This window comes from Hyperolius riggenbachi, chromosome 2, assembly GCF_040937935.1.
Source record: "Hyperolius riggenbachi isolate aHypRig1 chromosome 2, aHypRig1.pri, whole genome shotgun sequence".
Taxonomy (NCBI): Eukaryota; Metazoa; Chordata; class Amphibia; order Anura; family Hyperoliidae; genus Hyperolius; species Hyperolius riggenbachi.
In genome coordinates, this window is record NC_090647.1 from 348,910,782 (window position 1) to 348,932,428 (window position 21,647).

General features: G+C 43.6%; 1 protein-coding gene across 2 annotated transcripts in view; it reads left to right on the forward strand.

The window, feature by feature from the left end:
• Positions 1-21,647, forward strand: part of SLC26A9 (solute carrier family 26 member 9) — a 103,214-nt gene that overhangs the window by 16,468 nt on the left and 65,099 nt on the right. For both annotated transcript variants that reach the window (XM_068265546.1, XM_068265547.1), the window contains exons 2-4: positions 10,870-11,037; positions 21,234-21,373; positions 21,469-21,579. In XM_068265546.1, coding sequence (XP_068121647.1) covers positions 10,913-11,037; positions 21,234-21,373; positions 21,469-21,579 — 376 coding nt within the window. In that variant the 5' untranslated portion in view covers positions 10,870-10,912. The remainder of the gene's footprint in view (positions 1-10,869; positions 11,038-21,233; positions 21,374-21,468; positions 21,580-21,647) is intronic.

Consider the following 21,647-nt stretch of genomic DNA (forward strand, 5'->3'; position numbering starts at 1 on the left):
CTCTTCTTCGTCATAGCTGCTGGGGCCAGCGTTCCCTGAGGCGGATGGCCTGATGTTGGTACCATCACGCTGATCGTTTTCTCCTTCAGATTCCCCCAGTTGCATCATGACAGCTGTTTCCTTGATTTTCAACATTGACCTCTTCAGTAAACACAGCAGTGGTATGGTAATGCTGACTGAAGAGTTGTCACTGCTCACAAGCAACGTGGATTGCTCAAAATTTTGGAGGACTTGGCAGAGGTCCAACATGTTGGCCCAATCGGATCCACAGAAGCTTGGCAGCTGTACGGATGCGCCTCGGTACTGCGCCGTCATGTACTGGACCACTGCACTCTTCTGCTCACAAAAGGCTCTGGCTGAGCGGTGTACACAGAGTGGCAGTAAACAATGGTATATAGTCTGGCTGAGCGGTGTACACAGAGTGGCAGTACACACAATGCTATAAAGTCTGGCTGAGCGGTGTACACAGAGTGGCAGTACACACAATGCTATATAGTCTGGCTGAGCCGTGTACACAGAGTGTCAGTAAACAATGCTATATATAGCGTGGCTGAGCGAGGTACACAGTGGCAGTACACACAATGCTATATAGTCTGGCTGAGCGGTGTACACACAGTGTCAGTAAACAATGGTATATAGTCTGGCTGAGCGGTGTACACAGAGTGTCAGTAAACAATGGTATATAGTCTGGCTGCGCGGTGTACACAGAGTGGCAGTAAACAATGGTATATAGTCTGGCTGAGCGGTGTACACAGAGTGGCAGTACACACAATGCTATATAGTCTGGCTGAGCGGTGTACACAGAGTGGCAGTACACACAATGCTATATAGTCTGGCTGAGCGGTGTACACACAGTGGCAGTACACACAATGCTATATAGTCTGGCTGAGCGGTGTACACAGAGTGGCAGTACACACAATGCTATATAGTCTGGCTGAGCGGTGTACACAGAGTGGCAGTACACACAATGATATATAGTCTGGCTGAGCCGTGTACACAGAGTGGCAGTACACACAATGCTATATAGTCTGGCTGAGCCGTGTACACAGAGTGTCAGTAAACAATGCTATATATAGCGTGGCTGAGCGAGGTACACAGTGGCAGTACACACAATGCTATATAGTCAGGCTGAGCCGTGTACACAGAGTGTCAGTAAACAATGGTATATAGTCTGGCTGAGCGGTGTACACAGAGTGTCAGTAAACAATGGTATATAGTCTGGCTGAGCGGTGTACACAGAGTGGCAGTAAACACAATGCTATATATAGCGTGGCTGAGCGAGGTGCACAGTGGCAGTACACACAATGCTATATAGTCAGGCTAAGCCGTGTACACAGAGTGTCAGAAAACACAATGCTATATATAGCGTGGCTGAGCGAGGTGCACAGTGGCAGTACACACAATGCTATATAGTCAGGCTGAGCCGTGTACACAGAGTGTCAGTAAACAATGGTATATAGTCTGGCTGAGCGGTGAACACAGAGTGGCAGTAAACACAATGCTATATATAGCGTGGCTGAGCGAGGTGCACAGTGGCAGTACACACAATGCTATATAGTCAGGCTAAGCCGTGTACACAGAGTGTCAGAAAACACAATGCTATATATAGCGTGGCTGAGCGAGGTGCACAGTGGCAGTACACACAATGCTATGTAGTCTGGCTGAGCTGTGTACACAGAGTGGCAGTAAACACAATGCTATATATAGCGTGGCTGAGCGAGGTACACAGTGGCAGTACACACAATGCTATATAGTCAGGCTAAGCCGTGTCCACAGAGTGTCAGAAAACACAATGCTATATATAGCGTGGCTGAGCGAGGTGCACAGTGGCAGTACACACAATGCTATATAGCCAGGCTAAGCCGTGTACACAGAGTGTCAGAAAACACAATGCTATATATAGCGTGGCTGAGCGAGGTACACAGTGGCAGTAAACAATGCTATATATATAGTGTGGCTGAGCGAGCGGTGTACTACTGTTCCCAGCAGCGACACACAATGACTGGGGGGGACCCTGGCTAGCGTGGCTGGAGAGCGAACTACCCTGCCTGCCTACCCAAAGCTAAACCCACAGACAAACGGCGGAGATATGACGTGGTTCGGGTATTTATTTACCCGAACCACGTGACCGTTCGGCCAATCAGAGCGCGTTCGGGCCCGAACCACGTGACCCGTTCGGCCAATCACAGCGCTAGCCGAACGTTCGGGGAACGTTCGGCCATGCGCTCTTAGTTCGGCCATGTGGCTGAACGGTTTGGCCGAGCACCGTCAGGTGTTCGGCCGAACTCGAACATCACCCGAACAGGGTGATGTTCTGCAGAACCCGAACAGTGGCGAACACTGTTCGCCCAACACTAGACAACACCACAGGAATGCATAGTATGCTACAAGGTTTAGTTAACTATCGGGGCATATCAAGAGAGAGGCCCCCAGCAAACAAAATTATTCTGGCCACACCTGCAGACCCCCTGCACCACCACCGGTGGCCAGCGATGCAGATGTCCCCCCGAGTATTAGCGCAGCAGAGCTATGTGACTATATTTACCTGATCCCACTGCATTTTGTCATCTCTTCCTCTCGGCAGGCACTTGCTCTGTGCTGCATACACAGTTTCTGATGTCACATGATCAGGAGAGCAAAAGGAGGCAGCGGGATCAAGTAAATAAAGTCACATAGCTCCGGTGTTATGGTGTGGGTATGACAGTATGACAAATTCATATTTTTCTGACCAGTCTTATTGCTGGCCAACTGTACTTTCATTGCCAAGTTCCAATGCTTGTGCATCATCTTTAGCAATATCAGAGTGGTTACTTTATCTGGAGATGTGGTGTGTCAAATTCAGAACCATTCAGTCTATTATTTTCTAAATGAAAGGAGTGGATGAGCACATGCAGGGCCGTATTTAGACATATTAGGCACACACCTGGGGTGACAGCTGCTTGAGGAGGCATTAAGGAGCTATTTGTAGCAGACTGTGCTTTATGCACATCTTATGCACAATTGCTAGTTCCATTAAGACATGGATGGAAGGTACCGTAATCTTAATACCTAAATGGGCACTGCTAATTAACATAACAATGATTGCCAGAATAACGTAACAATATCAGGTACTTATCATGAGCTAATTAAGGTGTTTATTGTTTTGATTTGGTCTGTATTGATTGTTGCAACTATTCTGGATTTCCAGGACAATATTCCGTTGACCTGTGAAGACCCAAGCTTTAAAGAAACAGTGCCTACAAACCTCTCTTAACATTTATAGGAAGGATTTGTTATGTGGGTTGAGTGAGTCTGAGCCAGTTAGGTGTATCCGGCCTACTAATAATACATATATCCTTTATAGTCTTGTTTTGAGAAACAATATTTTTGTATCTCACCTATCAATTCATCATTGCTGTAGGCCACAGCTGCCTTGCCTTGGGCACCAAAACGGCCAGAAACTGCTCTGTGCGCATGCCATACCTTTCCAGGTCCTTTTCCTTTTTACCCTTTACACATTCTGGGAAACCTCCCTTTCCCATCTCAACTATGAAACCAGCTGTTATGTAAAATTCAAGGGAATCAGGGGGGATTGGGGGTATGTGCAAAATTTCTAAGCAGACTCATTTTTTGAAAAAGTATAAAAATACGAAATCTTTATTAATGATATATTCAAAAAAGTATTAAAAAGACACAGAACAACGCTTCATGGAGTAATCGCTCAACCAAGCACACACATCCCCACATACATACACCTAAGATCACCTAGTGTGATCAGGGATCCCAGGGAAAACCCACATGAACAGGCCTGTAGAGTTGAAATATGGATTGCAACACCGTTGAATACAAAACTTCAGACAGGGTAGGCTTAAAAGAGTTCACAGCAGGAAGGCTAGTAGCCAATAGGCAAACGCATGCAAGCAGCACACTTGGGCCTGTGTGCCAAAAGCAAACAGATGAGTTCATCAAGCTTGCAAGGAAGCAAAACAGCAAAAGGCAAGCTGAAAGAGTTCACAGCAGGTAGTTGCAGGTCAAGCACAGTTTATACAGGAGGTAGAATTGAGGGGTGTTTGATACTATACCAGGTCCAGATGTGATGAAGTGGGACTCTGCTTGTATCCAGCTTGATAAATGTCCAGAAAGGAATAAGGTCTCTCAAACCCACTGCCGGAGCTCACGGCTGGGGGAGTGACCTAAAGCTAGGAACCTGGATATCAAATCACCTGTCCTGCCCATGCTCAGGCAATCGAAAAGATTGTGCCATCAAACAGTATGGAATCCCGGGCCTCTGCTGTGCAAAACGTAACGTGTATTCCCAGCATAAAATGACATGGAGAGTCGATATGAAACCAGCTGCTTGTCTCTCACTGCAAAAACAAAAACTGTACATAGAAACTTTAATACAGCAGCCAAAACACACAGCAGTGCCAGCACACTAGTTTCTGGTGTAATCTCAGAATAATGAGAATTTGAAGTGTAGTTAGATACACACAGTTATTCAGCTTTCACGCAGCAATATTTATATACCAAGTGCTCTGTGCAACTTGAAAACAAAAAGTAAAACATAGTTGACTCTGTCATGCATCATTAGACTCTTGCAAGGCAGAAATACATATGATTATTATTATTGTTGCATATTTATATGGAACTGAGTCTAACATCTTCCACAGAGCTTTACAGAGCACATAGTCATGTCACTAACCATTACTCAGATGAGCTCACAAACTAGTCCTTACAATAGTCATAGGCCTCAATTCACGGAGCTTTATCAAACACTTTATCAAACGTTTGATAATTTACCTCATGGGTAAAATCTAATTTTGATTTGACTGAGGTGTTATATATTTATTGAACATTTTATCCGTAAAACTTTCGATAAATCTATAACACCTTAGTGAATTAAAAATTAGATTTTACCCATGAGGTAAATTATCAAACGTTTGATAAAGTGTTTGATGAAGCTCCGTGAATTGAGGCCATAGTGTAATGTCTACACCATACTCTAAAGGTAATCTTTGTTCACTAAAATGTAATTACAGTAAAGCAAACTCCAGGGGCGTTGCTAGCCCCAAAGATCAGTGGCACGTGCCCCCGATCTATTCTAGGGTGCCTTGGATGTCCCCCAGGCAGAATCAGAGTTGTGGAGCTGTAGAGCCTCTATGGGGCATGCTGGAAGCTGTGATGCCTCAATGGTAGACAAGCTGGGAGCTAAGATGCATCAATGGGGAGTATGCTGGGTGCTGTGGTGCCTCTTGGGGGCATGTTGGGTGCTGTGATGCCTTTATGGGAGCATGCTGGGAGCTGTGGTTCTTCTATGGAGGCATGCTGTGGGAGTTGTGGCGCCTCAATGGGAGGCCAGTGGGAGCATGGGAGGGGGTCCACTAGAAGGTCAGGGAATGCTATGGGGGACTGGCAGACAACCTGGCAACAGACCAGCCTGCACAGCATAAAGCCCGACCAGCGGCACAGAAGCCAGGTAACTCTGCCTAGTTCTGTTTAAGTGGCACTGCCTATTTATGTGATATGTGGCACTCACAGTGGGACGTTGCATTATAATGCAATGTTAAAGTCACAAGGCAGCATTACAACGGAAAAAAAAAGATGGTAACGCAGATTAACGCTGTGTTACCGTCACATACAGTAGGTACAGTACAGCATACAGGAAATGAAAGTATGCTTTCCTGTACCTGGTAAGGTGTGCGTTTAGAGGTAACGCACTGCAGCAGTGCGTTTCCATACCTCTACACGTTACAATGAAACACTAACGTCGCACTGTGACCGCCCCATAGGATTACCATTGCAGTGCGGTAAGCTGCATTATAAGACTTTATAACGCAGCTCCGCAACGTCCCACAGTGAATAAGCCCTGATATGCTGCATTTATTTATTGTATTAATTGAGAGGAGGGCTTCATCCAACATTTTGCTGGTCAGGCCTACTTACACTGCTGTTAAGTTCAGGCAAATTTGGCTCCACCCATGACCACACCCACATTCTGGTGCAGGGTCACACCCATTTTTCATCTGGAGTGTCCCGGATCTCTTAGGATCCTAGCAACGCCCCTGGCCAACTCTAATCCTCTATAATAAAACCAAGTGTCCCTGCGTTCTGCTGTCTCTGTGTCCTGGGGTCCATGCTTTTTGCTACTGCGCATGTGGGCAGCACGGATCCGGACAGCCATTGAGACAGGAGGACGGGGACAGTGAGCCGGGCGAGCGTGTGCACGGGTGGACAGGTGCGCGCGCATGAGCAGCGGGTGCGCGCGCATGCGCACTGTTATAAAAACAGACCAAGAGCCCGTTTTTAAACTAGTACTACTATATTTTGTCAGGGATTCATAAAAAATGCAGTGTTAAAGGGAACAAAGCAGTTTGTTCTTACCCAGAGGAAAGGTGTGAAGTTAAAGAAGACCTGAACTCATGCACAGGACACAGGGAAAACAGAGATTAATCAACTCTGTTTGTGTTTAGAGTGAAGAGCCTGTCTAATTCCCCCTCAGCTGCAAGTAATCACAATGTTAATTTGATCTCTCAGCTGTGTCAGCACAGGAATCTCGGGAACCTCATCTAATTTGTAAACACAGGATGTTAACCGTTTGGCTGCTTCCATGAAAGCAGGAAGTAAACACACTGCAGATTAATTGCAGGAGTTCTATGGGCTGTAACAAATACTTTTTTTTCTTTAAAGGTTATTATGCTGTTGCTTATATTTTGGAGGAGATAGGAAGTTCTGAGTTCAGGTCCGCTTTAATCATGTGTGACTTCTATAAACCGTTTGAAGAACAGTTTTCCTGAAGAAAGCTTTTGTTTGCTCACTGCTAGTGCTAATTACAGCAGTCCTTGTCTGCCTGCAATTTATGTGAATTGCAGGCCCTACCGTCCACAGAACTACTTCTAAAGCCTCTAAGGCCCTGTTAACATTATTCATCGCCATCGCTTTTTCAAGCGCTGAGCAATTTTTTGCGATTTTAAATCACCTTTCCCTGCACTGTGTAAAGCGCTTTTTTAAGCACTTTTACAGAGGGATTTTTTTTTTCGTCAGGAAGTTAACTCTTGTACCCAGAAATGAATAAATACAATGTATTTATTCATGTAAGCGCTGGGGAAATCGCTATTTCCCTATACCTTCCATTACAGGCAAATCGCCCAGAAAATGGTACAGGCAGCGCTTTGGTGAGCGGATCGGAATCGAACCACTCATGTGAACACTCTCATAGGGAAACATTGCACAAACGCTTTTCTGAAATCATCAGCGCTTAAAAAACCCCAAGAAAGTGCCGTAGGTGTGAACAAGCCCTAACAAACATTTAAAAGGGAACTTCAGCCTAAACAAACATACTGTCATTAAGTTACATTAGTTATGTTAATTAGAATAGATAGGGAATATCATTTTTTACCCACCCTGTTTTAAAAGAACAGGCAAATGTTTGTGATTCATGGGGGCTGCCATCTTTGTCATGGGGCAGCCATCTTTTTGGTTGAAAGGAGGTGACAAGGAACATAAGACACAGTGCCAACTGTCCTTTGTCCTGATAACCCCTCCCAGCTGCATGCACTAGGCTTCAAATGTAAAATTCAAAATGTAAAAAAAAAAAATTGCACCAAAACAGCAGAACGAGAACAACAACATCAGAAATCCCATCATGCTTTGCACAGCACCAGGGGAAAAATGCCCGGGCAGTTTTCTTCTGTGCAGCTAAAAATGAGGCTTGTATAAGAGAAACAAAGTTCTGATGCTGTGAAATGGTTAAAGAATCACCAGGCCTTTTCAGTGCTGCTGAGTCGATTTTTAGTCTGGAGGTTCACTTTAAATATAAAAAGAAGAGGTAAAATGGAAGGTGTTTTTTTTATTAGTGAGCCACAATGTTAGCATGCATTTTAATGTGCTTTTTGAGATCCTCTGGTGGCTAAAAAGCTGCTTGGTTCCCTTTAAGAGGACAGTCACTTAAAATGAATATTTAAAGCAAATTTATTGTAGATATAAAATTATATAAATCAGATTAGATTAATTGAAATGAGAAACATTCCAGTTTTCATAGGCGTACAATTATAACATGTAGTTAAGAAATCACATTACTCAACTGGATTAGTAGTTTATTCCAGACAGCTGGATGCCACTGCATTAGTCTCATCAGCTCCCATCATACAATGGTTTCTTACACTCCACCTCTGTATGGTCCAGTACAAGTGAAGAAAAATGGTGGAGAGTATAGCAGCAGCAATAATACAGCAGGATAACCCATTATAGGCGTGAATTAAGTCAAAATGGGTGGGCTTTACATGGGAAAAAAATAACAGAGCTCACAGTTTCCTGAGTGTACCCTAGTGTCCAAGTATCCAAGCTGTTCACCTTTGCCAGATGTTTGCCCAAGGACAAAAGCACACATAGTAGAACTGCAAGGGTCACAGAAATGCATAATATACTAGGAAGTTAACTAAATGCAGGATATGTGAGTATCTTTAATTGCAAGCTGCAACATAAATCCCACTGAGGGCTCAAACCCACTAGCAGTCTTTTGTAAGCAGTGATGCAATGCTATGAGTGATTTTTATAAAATCACATCACTCAAGTGGTATAACACCCATAGCGTTACATTACGAGGAGCTTTTTAAATCACACAGGCTCAGAAAAAGCTTAGAAAAGCACTGCTAGGGGGTTCCAGGTCTCACATTGTAAAGACGGACACAGAGATAAATTCACTTTCCATTCAAATCATAACATTCACTGTGAAGGTTTTTACTGGTATGCTGTAGAATGTTTGCAGATCCAGATAAGTAACAAGCCCCAAAAGCATATATTTTGTAACAGCTTTGGCATTGGTATTAAATAAAAAATAACAGTATTCTGTGAGCAGTAGTGTATTGTACCGTGTTAGCCATCAGTAAAAGCAAGAAGTTTTAAATCATTATGATAAATGGTATCATCCTGATTTAAAACTTCTTGCCAGTATTCGGTGAAAACTCAATAAAACTCTAATTTTACACATTTGGCAATTTCCAGACAGGTGTGTATTTTATTTGTAGAGTTAATCTGAGTTTTGTTTGCACTTATGTCTTAAGTAAATGCACTTGGTAAAATATTGCAGTGTACATTAAAAGGTAAAAATTAACTTAACATTTATTGTTTGGTTCAAAAGAAAAAGTTTCAAGGGATGTTTTTGGTGTTAGGAAGTGCTACATACAAGGCTTTTACTGGAGCAATATACATGGCAAAGGATTTGACTGCTCATGTTTCACTTTTTTTCTTCCCACACATAGCACACATTTTATTGTGACACATTATCAACAAAATAAACGTGTGAATATGTCAAAACTGCCACCTACAGACAGAGCTGTAAATATAATATTTTCTATGGCAATAGCTGCTAAAATAAGGGTTTTCCATCTCACATACTTGAGATACATATACTATAATTCACTCCCTGGTATTAAAGCACCAGCCTTCCATACCCTCTGCTACCATGGTGTAGATTATAATCATATGTCTGTCTTTGATCAGCCTATGTTATGAACCCTTTGCCCAAATAATAATTGGTTAGGCTTATATTGCCACATGTGTGATGAATACTACCTATGCATGACTCATGCCAAAAACTGAAGGGCATATGATCACCAATAGATCCCTAAATAAGTACCAGTAGGTTTTTACCTACAAAATGTGTTGACTATAACTGGTTCTAAGTATGAATAGTTACATATCTGTGAAAAAATACTAGTATGAAATAATTATAGAAACGTCATGTATGTATGATTATCAATGTCTACATTTCATGGTACATTTAAAAAAAAACGAAGTAAAATGCATTACCTACAAACAGAGGGCAGAGCAAGAAAGACATTACTTACAAAAGCAGGTAATGCATTTGTTTAGGTTCTGATGTCCTTTAAATTATTTTAGTTCTCTGAGGCTCATATGCAATTAACGTTTTCTCCTTAGTTCTCCCCAAGGAGGCAATTTTTAACTTCTTTTTAAAATAACTTTTCAGCACTTTGTAATGGAAAAATATGTATGGAAAAGTACCTTAGTAATAATTTTGAGTATCGTCATGCTTTCTGGTGGTTTAAAGGGCATTTTATTGACAAGGGCCCATATGCAATTCACTTTTTCCTCAGAGTTTTCACCTAGGTTAAATTTTCACACCTTATCATAAAATTCCTTTTAAACCACCAGTAAACAAGAATATACTCAATATAATTTTGACAGTACGTTTTCACCAACACTGAGGTACTTTTTGAATTGAAAAAAAGGCTTAAAAGTTATTTTAAAAAAAATATGAAAATTATCTCCTAGGAGATAACTTAGGAGAATTGGGCCCATATGCAATTCACTTTTTCTCCTGAGTTTTCTCCTAGGTGACATTTTCAAAATTTGACATAAAATACCTTTTAAGCTACCAGCAAGCAAGAAAATATTTAAAATAAATGTGATGGTACTTTTTATCTAACTTTTTGGTACTTCTTCATTTGTAAAATGCTGAAAGGCTATTTTAAAGAGAAGATGAAAATTATCTCCTAGGAGATAACTCAGGTGAAAAAGTTAATTGCATATGGCCCACAGTAAATTACATTTGGGCCTGAGTCCCTTATTCAAATAACGTTTTCTCCTAAGTTTTCTCCTGGGTGATATTTTCACATTTTATCAATAAGATGCCTTTGAATCCACCAGAGAGCAAGAAAATACTTTTGACAGCACTTCTTCACCAACTTTTTGGTACTTTTTTAATTGGAGAATGCGGAAAAGTTATTTTAAACAAACAATAAAAAATTATCTTCTAGGGGGAAAATGTAGGAAAAAACATGAATTGTATCAAATGTGGAAATATTCGGTTTCTGCATGAAGAATATTTATAAAAAAAATGATAAACTTAAAAAATGCTTAAATCTTCCATAGACAAAAGAGGTAGCTGTAAGAAAGTGGTGCATGAGCCGCAGCTATGAATAAGGCCCGTCCCAGATATATAGTTGAACGGCCTACATACTCTCTGGACATTTTTAATGAGGAATATGAAAAGAAGAATCGCAGTTACCCTGTTGGTGGAAAAGCCAGGAAACTCTTCAGGTAATGTTTAGCATTGCATACTAATGTTAATAGATAACCTAATAAGACACTCAAATATAGATGATCTAACACCTGACTGTCTGATATAAATTCTTTATTTAATTAAAACTGGTTGCTTTAGCAAATTGCATGCAAGGAAATTTGGTGTTAATGTGATACATTTGCCAAGTGCAACTTAAAGGGAAGGTTCAAGCAAAATAAAAAAATGAGTTTCACTTACCTGGGGCTTCTACCAGCTCCATGCAGCCATCCTGTGCCCTCGTAGTCACTCACTGCTGCTCCAGTCCCCTGCTGGCAGCTAGCCGACCTCGGAGGTCGGCGGGCCGCATTGCGTACGTTTTTACGCATTCCCGCTAGTTAAGAACATTAACACATATGTTTTTACGCGTTACTGGTTCAATGCGTAAATTTTTACGCATTGAACCAGTAGTGCGTAAAAACGTATGTGTTAATGTTCCTGCACTAGTGGGAATGCGTAAAAACGTACGCAATGCGGCCCGCCGACCTCCGAGGTCGGAAAGCTGCCAGCGGGGGACTGGAGCAGCAGTGAGTGACTACAAGGGCACAGGATGGCTGCATGGGGCTGGTAGAAGCCCCAGGTAAGTGAAACTCATTTTTTTATTTTGCTTGGACCTTCCCTTTAAACTTACAACTTAACCACCTTAGCGGTATGGACGAGCTCAGCTCGTCCATTACCGCCAGAGGGTGCCGCTCAGGCCCTGCTGGGCCGATTTTGATCAAATAAAGAGCAGCACACGCAGCCGGCACTTTGCCAGCCGCGTGTGCTGCCCGATCGCCGCCGCTCTGCGGCGATCCGCCGCGAGCAGCGGCGAAAGAGGGTTCCCCCAGCCGCCTGAGCCCTGCGCAGCCGGAACAAATAGTTCCGGCCAGCGCTAAGGGCTGGATCGGAGGCGGCAGACGTCAGGACGTCGGCTGACGTCCATGACGTCACTCCGCTCGTCGCCATGGCGACGAAGTAAACAAAACACGGAAGGCCGCTCATTGCGGCCTTCCGTGTTACTTTTGGCCGCCGGAGGCGATCAGAAGAACGCCTCCGGAGCGCCATCTAGTGGGCTTTCATGCAGCCAACTTTCAGTTGGCTGCCTGAAATAGTTTTTTTTTTATTTAAAAAAAACCCTCATGCAGCTGCCCTGGCGATCTTAAAGGGAACCTTAACTGGCGAGCAAAAAAAAATTCACTTACCTGGGGGCTTTCCCAAGCCTCCCGCAGCCGTCCGGTGCCTGCGCCGGTCCTTCGGTGCCCTCCGGTCTCCCTCCGCCGCTAAGTTTCGTTTTCGGACGACTGCCAGTCGTCCTCGGGCCTCTTCCGCACTCCTCGTCGTAAACTGCAGTAAAGCGCGTCCGCATGACGCCGAACGCGTCATGTGCATGACGCCAAACGCGTCATGCGGCGCGCTTTACTGCAGTTTACGACGAGGAATGCGGAAGTGGCCCGAGGACGACTGGCAGTCGTCCGAAAACGAAACTTAGCGGCGGAGGGAGACCGGAGGGCACCGAAGGACCGGCGCGGGCACCGGACGGCTGCGGGAGGCTTGGGAAAGCCCCCAGGTAAGTGAATTTTTTTTTGCTCGCCAGTTAAGGTTCCCTTTAATAGAACGCCAGGGTGGTTAAATATCAAAGTAAATTAAAGTACAACTTAAATATCAGCTGAAAAATAAAGAAGGATTCTGACGGGGCTAACCTGAGGATTCATAGGGCCATATGCAATTCAAGGAGATAAGAAGCTGAAAACATGCAAGCTTCTTATCTCCTCACATCGCTCAGGATTTACCAGCAAATTCAATTGCCAGTTTCACCTGAGCGATGTTCTTGCGTAAAGGAGCATAACTCAGGCGAATACTAGGTATTCGCTGAGCGATGCTCCTGTGTGGCCAGCGATGTGGAGCGAGGCATTTGTGCCGTGGAGCTGTCCTTGAGCACCACAACACTGCTGCCTCGCTCCCGGGAAAATGCGCGCGCATCGTCGCAAGAGCCAGCGCATCGTTGCACGGCTCATACCCGCCGCCCGTCGCCTCCTGCCGCTCGTCGCTACCGCGGGACCCTCAGAAGATACATACCTCCATCGTTCCCGTCTCGCCGCATGTCCCACGCCGCTCCTCCGCTCATCTCTGTGACTGTGAGTATTCTTGGAGCCGGCAAAGCATCTTTGAGTCTCCCGCCGGGGCTCCCCATTCCTCCAGTAGGTGGCCCAATGAGAATCATCCTGATTCTAATTGGACCAATGAGAATCAGGATGATTCTCATTGGGCCACCTAGTGGACGAATGGGGAGCCCCGGCGGGATACTCAAAGATGCTTTGCCGGCTCCAAGAATACTCACAGTCACGGAGATGAGAGGAGGAGCGGCGTGGGACATGCGGCGAGACGGGAACGATGGAGGTAAGTTTTTTTGTTACATTTTAAATAGGTAAGGAGTCAAAGCTGACTCCTTTACCTATTTAAATCACTGGCATCTGGGGTTTCCTTAGTAAAGGAGGCTCCCAGATGCCAAAATCAGCCCGCTGACAGCAGCGATAGGTCTTTTTGCCTGCTCAGAGCAGGAGAAAAGTTAGCACCTATGTTTGCCGGGAAGCATCGCTTCCCGGGGGGTGCAAAATGCAATTGCATAGGGGGAAAGGAACTTGCTGGGCGATTAAATCGCCCAAGCGAGTTCTTTTCCGCCCTGGGGGGTGTTAAATGCAATTGCATTAGGCGACCTTGCTGACGCCAAATTTAAGAACTCGCCAGCACTTAGCGCTGGCGAGTTTGGTAATTGCATAGGGCCCATAGTGTCATCTGCAAAGCCTTAAGGTAGCCACACAATACAATAACAGTTTTGCTCTCCCCACTTTTCCAATAACAACAATTGGTTGTATCGGAAAAAAAATGAAAGTGTTCATTTTGTTTGATTGAGAAACGTTTCCTGTGTTTTTTTTCTCAATATTTTTCATTCAACCATGGTGGAAAATTCAGATAATTTTTTCAGAACATTGAATGGCGTATGATAGATTGTACATTCCTTGATAGATCCAAGCATTTTTTGGGGGGGGGGGGGGAGGGGGGGGGTTCAAAATTTTTTCATAATGTGTGAAACATTGGTTAGATTTTTTAAACGCTACAATTGATAAAAGTTGCCCATAATTCTTGAATAATTCTCAAATTGGGGAGAATAATGCATCCACAAGGCTGATCACTCACCAGCCAGAGCACTGAGGGAGTTGGGGGCTATCGTATACATGTTAGGACCCTCTAGTGTGCACTGGGCATTAAAGGGGTGCTTTTAAGGGTGAGATTAAGCTGCATAAATGAAATAGTAACATTATATAAAATGTAATTTCATAAATAAGCAAAGATATGCCAAAGTGGTCATGTATGTGTGTGGATGAAAGCAATAACATATCAATGCCAATAAAATGATAGTGGGAAGATTTCTAAGTGTGGGATGTTATTCATTAATCAGGAAAAGTCACTTCTAAACAGGGGGAGGGGCCAGCCAAAATAAGAAAATAGATTGAAAACAGTTTAAAAGGAGGGAGGTAAGTACTGAATCAAAGAGAACAGAGCTAGTACTAGATACCAAGGTACTTCTATACGCTGATAATAAGACGTGCGCTCCCAGTGACAAACATGTAGTGCATCCAGGCCTGGATTTACCTCACACGAGCCCACAGGCACAGATGTCCTGGCACCTTAGACTTCACTCTCCATGTACCTACAAACCCCCACCGAACTGCACCACAAGCGTGCTGGCTGACCCAGCTGTCTTTTCTCTCTTACTTCCCTTGCCTGTCAACGGCAGGGATTACTGCACTTCAATAACCCTCACAGAGGTTAATACCCTGTAAACAATCACAGACAAATGCACATAGTGCAAAGTATTGCCAAAATACAGCTGTAATCAGCACCACGTGTTTGCACTCCTGGGATAGTGCCACCACCTCGGGAAGATATAGCTCAAACTCCCCCTATGTGGCCCCACTCACCAGAAGCGCGTCTTGTCACACTGCATATATACAAAAGCCGGTCAGCCGAGCTTCTCTTTAAAAAAGATCCAGTGTTTATTCCATAAAATCGCCAGACAGTGGGTCCCACAGTAACAGCAGCTCAATCCGCGGTACATAGCGCATGCCGCCGGGTCCCTCTCTTCCTTAATATGACGTCATCACGTTCCTCAGGCTCCGCCCTACGCGTTTCATCACCATCATGACTCATTCAGGGGCTGGAGGACAGCGATTGACGTCTCACTAAAAAGTCTATAGCCGCGCCCACTCTGCTCGCCGGTACGCCCGCAACGCCGCCCTCTCTTGTTACTATGTAAACACTAGGAGGACCTGGCGCTCGATGGCTGGAGGATACAATGTCCCTGAAAACCAGCCGCTGTATTAAATATGTGGAAACAGTACCTGCAAACAGCATAGGTATAAGGGAAATACCTCCTGCTGTTACATGAAGTCCTCCGTGGGCATAAGTTCCGTGCTATGTGCACAAACACCGCTCGCGCGTATGTACTGGATCTAACTGAGGACGCCGAGTCTCTCCACCAGCAGTGATGACGCACACTCTGTGCTCTGCGCTCCAAAGGATATGCAGGATGCTGTCAGCTCAATTCCTGTATATGGAAGCACAGAGGGGACACACCATAGTTTAGGCTGCGCCTAGTGTTGGACAGACCCCACAACGATTATACTTACTGACAAATGCTTGTTTATTAACATATCAAAGAATAAAATCCCGATCCGGATTTTGGCCAGCAGCCTTCCTCAGGTGATGGTTCCATCTAGCAAGGCTAATAAGGCAGGTGAATACACACACGCGAGCATGCGGAATAACTCCACTTTTAATCCCTCTGATAATGCTATAAACACGCGATAGATATTTTTAAGAATTTAGTGCATGGGGACCTTGAGAAAATTAATACCGCATAAATTGTGAATCATGATCGTGGTGTGTGTAAGTTGTTAAAAGAGAAGGAATTGATTATTCGACCTGCAGATAAGAGGGGGGGTTGTCATTTTAAACAAGGACCAATATTTCTGTGAATTGGAAAACTGAGGGGGGATCTGGTCTCCATATATAAAAAAGAATTGATAGGATTGTTAAAGAAGGGCATAGGTATGATTAACGACAAAGAGTTTGAGCACCTTGTTACTAAGCATCCCAGAACTCCGATCATTTACCAACTACCTAAAGTTCATAAATCAGTAACTTCCCCACCAGGTCGTCCAATTATTAATGGAATTGACTCTGTTACGTATAGACTTGGAGGCTATTTGGACTATTTTTTTACAGCCAGTTGTGGATAAATTGCCTAGAGTCCTGAGGGATACCACGCCAGGGCCGGGCCGAGGCATAGGCTGGAGAGGCTCCAGCCTCAGGGCGCAGTGTAGGAGGGGGCGCACAATTCATTCAGCTGTCATTCCTAATTGTGTTTGAAGCAGAAAGAAATAAGAAAAGGGGATACATAGCAGTGACTGCAAGCCAGATAACTAGATATTAAGGTGTTGGGGAGGTTGTGGGCCCTGTGGCCCTCTTAGTCTAATGGCAATCAGTGTGTGACAGCTGGGGTGGGAGGGATGGAGGGGCGCACTTTGGTGTCTCAGCCTTGGGTGCTGGAGGACCTTGTCCCAGCTCTGTACCACGCACACCCTGAGGGTATTTGAGGGTATGGTGATAGAGGACGCGACGCTGCTGGTGACAGCAGATGTCGCGTCTCTATACACTAATATCAACCATGGGGGTTGGGGCGTGGGAGCAGTCAGGAGGGCTTTGATGAGGGATGGTTTGTTGCCAGTCAAACAAATAGATTTCCTCATCCAGCTTCTGGAATTTGCCCTTTCTAGGAATTACTTTTGGCATAGAGGTGAGTATTACGCACAGATTAAAGGATGTGCGATGGGGGCGCTGTTCGCGCCCTCTCTGGCTAATATTTACATGGCTGAGTGGGAGGAGTTGGCCATTCAGATCTGCACCAATAGAATTATTGATTGTCGGAGGTTTATTGATTATCTTATGATTTTGTGGAATGGATCAGAGGAGGAGTGGAGCTGCTTTTTAAAAAGGGCCAACTCCATCTATCCAAATATTGTGTTAGAGGACGAGGTGAGTAGTTCTATGATACATTTTCTGGATCTCACCATGTATAAGGAAAGGGGAAGGCTGTCCACAAGGTGTTTTTAAAAAAAAAAGGGACCAGGTGGATAGGGGCTGTGCCAAAGGGACAGTTCCAGAGGGTTAGGAGAAATTGCCCCAATTTGAAGGATTATCAGGAGCAGGCAAAAACTCTTTCACAGAGATTTATGCAAAAGGGGTAATCACCCAATATGATAAATGAAGTTGAGAATGAGGTGGCAGCCATGAACAGAGAGGATTTATTGAGGAGGAATGGGGGGAGAGAGGTGGAACCTCCACCCCTATCTTTCATTTCCACTTTCAATGTCTCATACAAACAGGTGAAGGGGGTGTTCCGGAAGTATTGGCAGTAGGGTCATACCATCTATACCCAAATTTATATACAGAAGGGCTCCGAATCTGAGGGACATGTTAGTCCCCAGCTGTGTTGACCCTCCAGCTAGGATTAGTAACCCCTGGCAAAGACCGGGGTATTACCCCTGCAGAAATTGTTGTATATGTAGAGAGACTAGCAGTGGTCATGCGGACAATATTGTTTCAAGTTATAATCAGAGGGATTTTAAAATTAAGAATTTTATTACATGTTCCACGAGCTATGTGGTATATGTCCTGACTTGTGGCTGTAACCTACAATATGTGGGAAGAACATCTCAGCCCCTAAAAAAGAGGATCTATCAACACATTTTTAATAAGAAAGGGCTAAGCTCGCATAGTGTGTCAGCCCATTTTGCAGAAAGCCATGGAAAGGATCCTAGGTCTCTCAAAGTTGCTGCAGTCGAGCTTGTTAAAACGCACTGGAGCAGGTCAAATCGGCTGCAGCAGCTCTGTAAAAAAGAGACCGAATGGATATATAGATTAGGGACATGCAGTACTACCTCTAATTTTCACATATTTATGGTTGCACATATATAGAATTTTTGAATTTTTGTATATGTATTTATATCAATTTTTCACACGGTTGAATTGTTTAGTGTTTTGCAGATTTATTATGCACTGTCACTTTAATTAAAAGGGGTAATAGGGATATAAGCGTGCTGTGGAGTGTGCGCTGGGTGCAGGACAGCGCATAGCGCACACTTCATGGGCACGTCTTCTAATATGAAGGTATTGTTTCATATGAATTTTGCACTGTCACTTTAAAGAGAAAGGTGATGTTTAAAATTGGTATAAGAGGGATGTATTGATATATTTATGCTAAGGGTTAGGCTTTATAATATATGGTTAAGGGTTGTGAATATATTTAATGATTTGTATAGCAACACGATTATATATGATCTAATATTTACACTGAGATTACACTGCACTGTACGAAGATGAGATTAGAGTTGCATTGTATTGTATGTAGAGATTAGTACTGTATTGTACGTAGATTAGATTAGAACTGCACTGTACGCATTATATGTAGAGGGAGATGTTATGTAATGGATTGTATTCCGCGCGCACATAGGTCAGCACGCTACCTGGTCGCCTAGTAACAAGAGAGGGCGGCATTGCGGGCGTACCGGCGAGCGGAGTGGGCGCGGCTATAAACTTTTTAGTGAGATGTCAATCGCTGTCCTCCAGCCCCTGAATGAGTCATGACGGTGATGAAACGCGTAGGGCGGAGCCTGAGGAACGTGATGACTTCATATTAAGGAAGAGAGGGACCCGGCGGCATGCGCTATGTACCGCGGATTGAGCAGCTGTTACTGTGGGACCCACGATGGCGATTTTATGGAATAAACACTGGATCTTTTTTAAAGAGAAGCTCGGCTGACCGGCTTTTGTATATATGCAGTGTGACAAGACGCGCTTCTGGTGAGTGGGGCCACATAGGGGGAGTTTGAGCTATATCTTCCCGAGGTGGTGGCACTACCCCCAGGAGTGCAAACACGTGGTGCTGATTACAGCTGTATTTTGGCAATACTTTGCACTATGTGCATTTGTCTGTGATTGTTTACAGGGTATTAACCTCTGTGAGGGTTATTGAAGCACAGTAATCCATGCCTATTGACTATCTTTTAAGGTGAAGTGACCTTTTCATTGCTGCGATCCCCTGTCACATTTTGGTACTATTTGGAGCGCAGTGATATTTTGAAAATTGCTTGCCTGTCATAGGTAGCTACAGGTTTCCCTTAATATCAGGTAGCCAGAATTACCCTCAATAATAATTAGCTAGAGGTGCCCCCAAGTATTAGGTAGCCTGAGATGTCCCTGACTGAAGGGAGGTCTGGTCAGTGGTGAGAGCAGGGTGAGTAACCTCTCATTTACACTCTCATCAGGACTCTGCATAGGGAAAGATGGAGGGAGGCGCTCGGGGAGGGAAGTGAGCCATCTTCCCATCATCAGGCACCTGTGGGCATGCGCATCTGACAATGAGCCTTATGCACTATGGCCGTGATTTACGAAACACTGGAAAAATTGACATGCACACACAGCTCAAATTTTACTGCCGCTTATGCAACCAAAGTTATGGTCAATGCCAAAATAGTGTAATTCCCATTATGTACACAACACACTTATTTTATTTCTGTTTCGTAAGAGAGGAAGTCCTCATCAGTGATGCTTTTTCTCCAACCTCACTCAGCCACTATACAAACACATTTCAAGACTTCAGTGAACTTGGACTGCCAGGGTTGGTGATTGACACAGGGCTGAGAACTGGTAAGAGGTTGTTCTCAGCTCATATACTACCACCTAGACCTCTATGTTGGCCTTCTTTAATAGATCAGCCAGAAAACGTCAATTGTGGTCGATTTGTTATGCATATTAAATAAAATATTTTTTTCAACCCTTTTGTGATGTACCCCTTTTATTTGATATATTTTGGAGTTCAACTAAAGTGAAGTGGTCCAAACCAACAAAAGTTATATTTAAAAATAATTGCAAAGGTTTTATTTTACTACATCAAAAGACACTAATGCTAGGTACACACAATACCATTTTCTGACAGAGTTACTGTCAGATTGAGTATTTCTGACAGGTCCGATCTGATTTCCGATGGATTTTCCGATCAATTTTCTGTTCACTTCTATGGAAAATCAATCAGAAAATCGATCAGAAATCCGATTGGACCCATTGGAAATGATTGATCTGACAGTAAATACATCAGAAAATTGTATTGTGTGTACTTAGCATACACAGTGGTCTGAAACTCTGACATAACATTCAATAAACATCTGTTTTCTACTTTTTATTATTCATACAGTTATTATATTTGCTTTTGTGCACAAGTAATATTGTCTGTCTACAAATTACAAGTTTCCATTGCATTTTATTCCAACTGCTTTTTATTATATATTAAAATCTTCCAATGAGTTGTTCTGAAATGTGTGTGTGCCTGAAGCAGAGACACAAAGTGTTTTTTACTTGATACAGACAAATGTATCAACATTGGAATGTAAACAAATATACTGTTATTTCCAGTTTGGATGCGGATTTGAAGCTGAATAGCAGGACAAAGTGCTTTGTTTAACCATTTCAGTGATGTTCTGCTAAAAAAAATTCTGGGATAGTAGCTTTAAAGGTGTGAGGAATCTTTTAGAGCAAATTAGAAATGATGACTTTCAGACCACTTTCAGTAGTCCTTATAGTATACATGTGAGGAAATTAAAACATGTTTTGTTTAGCAAAAATTGGCCTTTAGGTTAAGGTTTTACAATTTTACTTCACATTGGGCAGATAATCAGTCTAGTAAAAGCTAATTTGCAGTGGCGTAGCTAAGGAGCTGTGGGCCCCGATGCAAGTTTTACAATGGGGCCCCCCAAGCACTCTATACATAACAATTGATACGGCACACCAAAATCTGCCAATGGCAACTACAGTGTCAGAGGTGCAAGAAGGGGATGGGGAGCAGTTTGTTAATGATTACCAATATTCAAAGCATCTATAGAAGTGATTATTATGAGCACAAGACCAATAGAGAGCTAATACTGTAGTTGAGGAAGGGCCCTTTGGGGCCCCTCTGGCCCAAGGGCCCCGATGCGGTCGCTACCTCTGCAACCCCTATTGCTACGTCCCTGCTAATTTGGATTAGGATGTTCCCAGACAACCAACAACAGTATATTATCCCATTTTCTTTCTCTTGCAGCTGCTCTCCAGCCAAACTGAAAGCTTTCATTTTTGGCCTTTTTCCTATACTCACCTGGTTACCCAAATATAAGTTAAAGGAATATGCACTTCCAGATGTTCTTGGTGGCGTGAGTGCTGGCACAATACAGGTGCCACAAGGTCAGTATTATGCATACTTTATAGCGTGACGTAAATCAGCAAAAGCTAAAAGCAAAAGCTAAAAGAATGGTACCAGCTTTTCTATATGTTTCCAGGTATGGCTTTTGCTCTTCTTGCTAATCTCCCACCAGTGAATGGCCTGTACTCCTCTTTCTTTCCTCTTGTGACTTATTTCTTCATGGGAGGAATTCCACAAATGGTACCAGGTATGTACTTATGGCATGTTGGTATTTTTTTTTTCTCTGTTCATCTTTATTAGTTTACTACTCTGCTG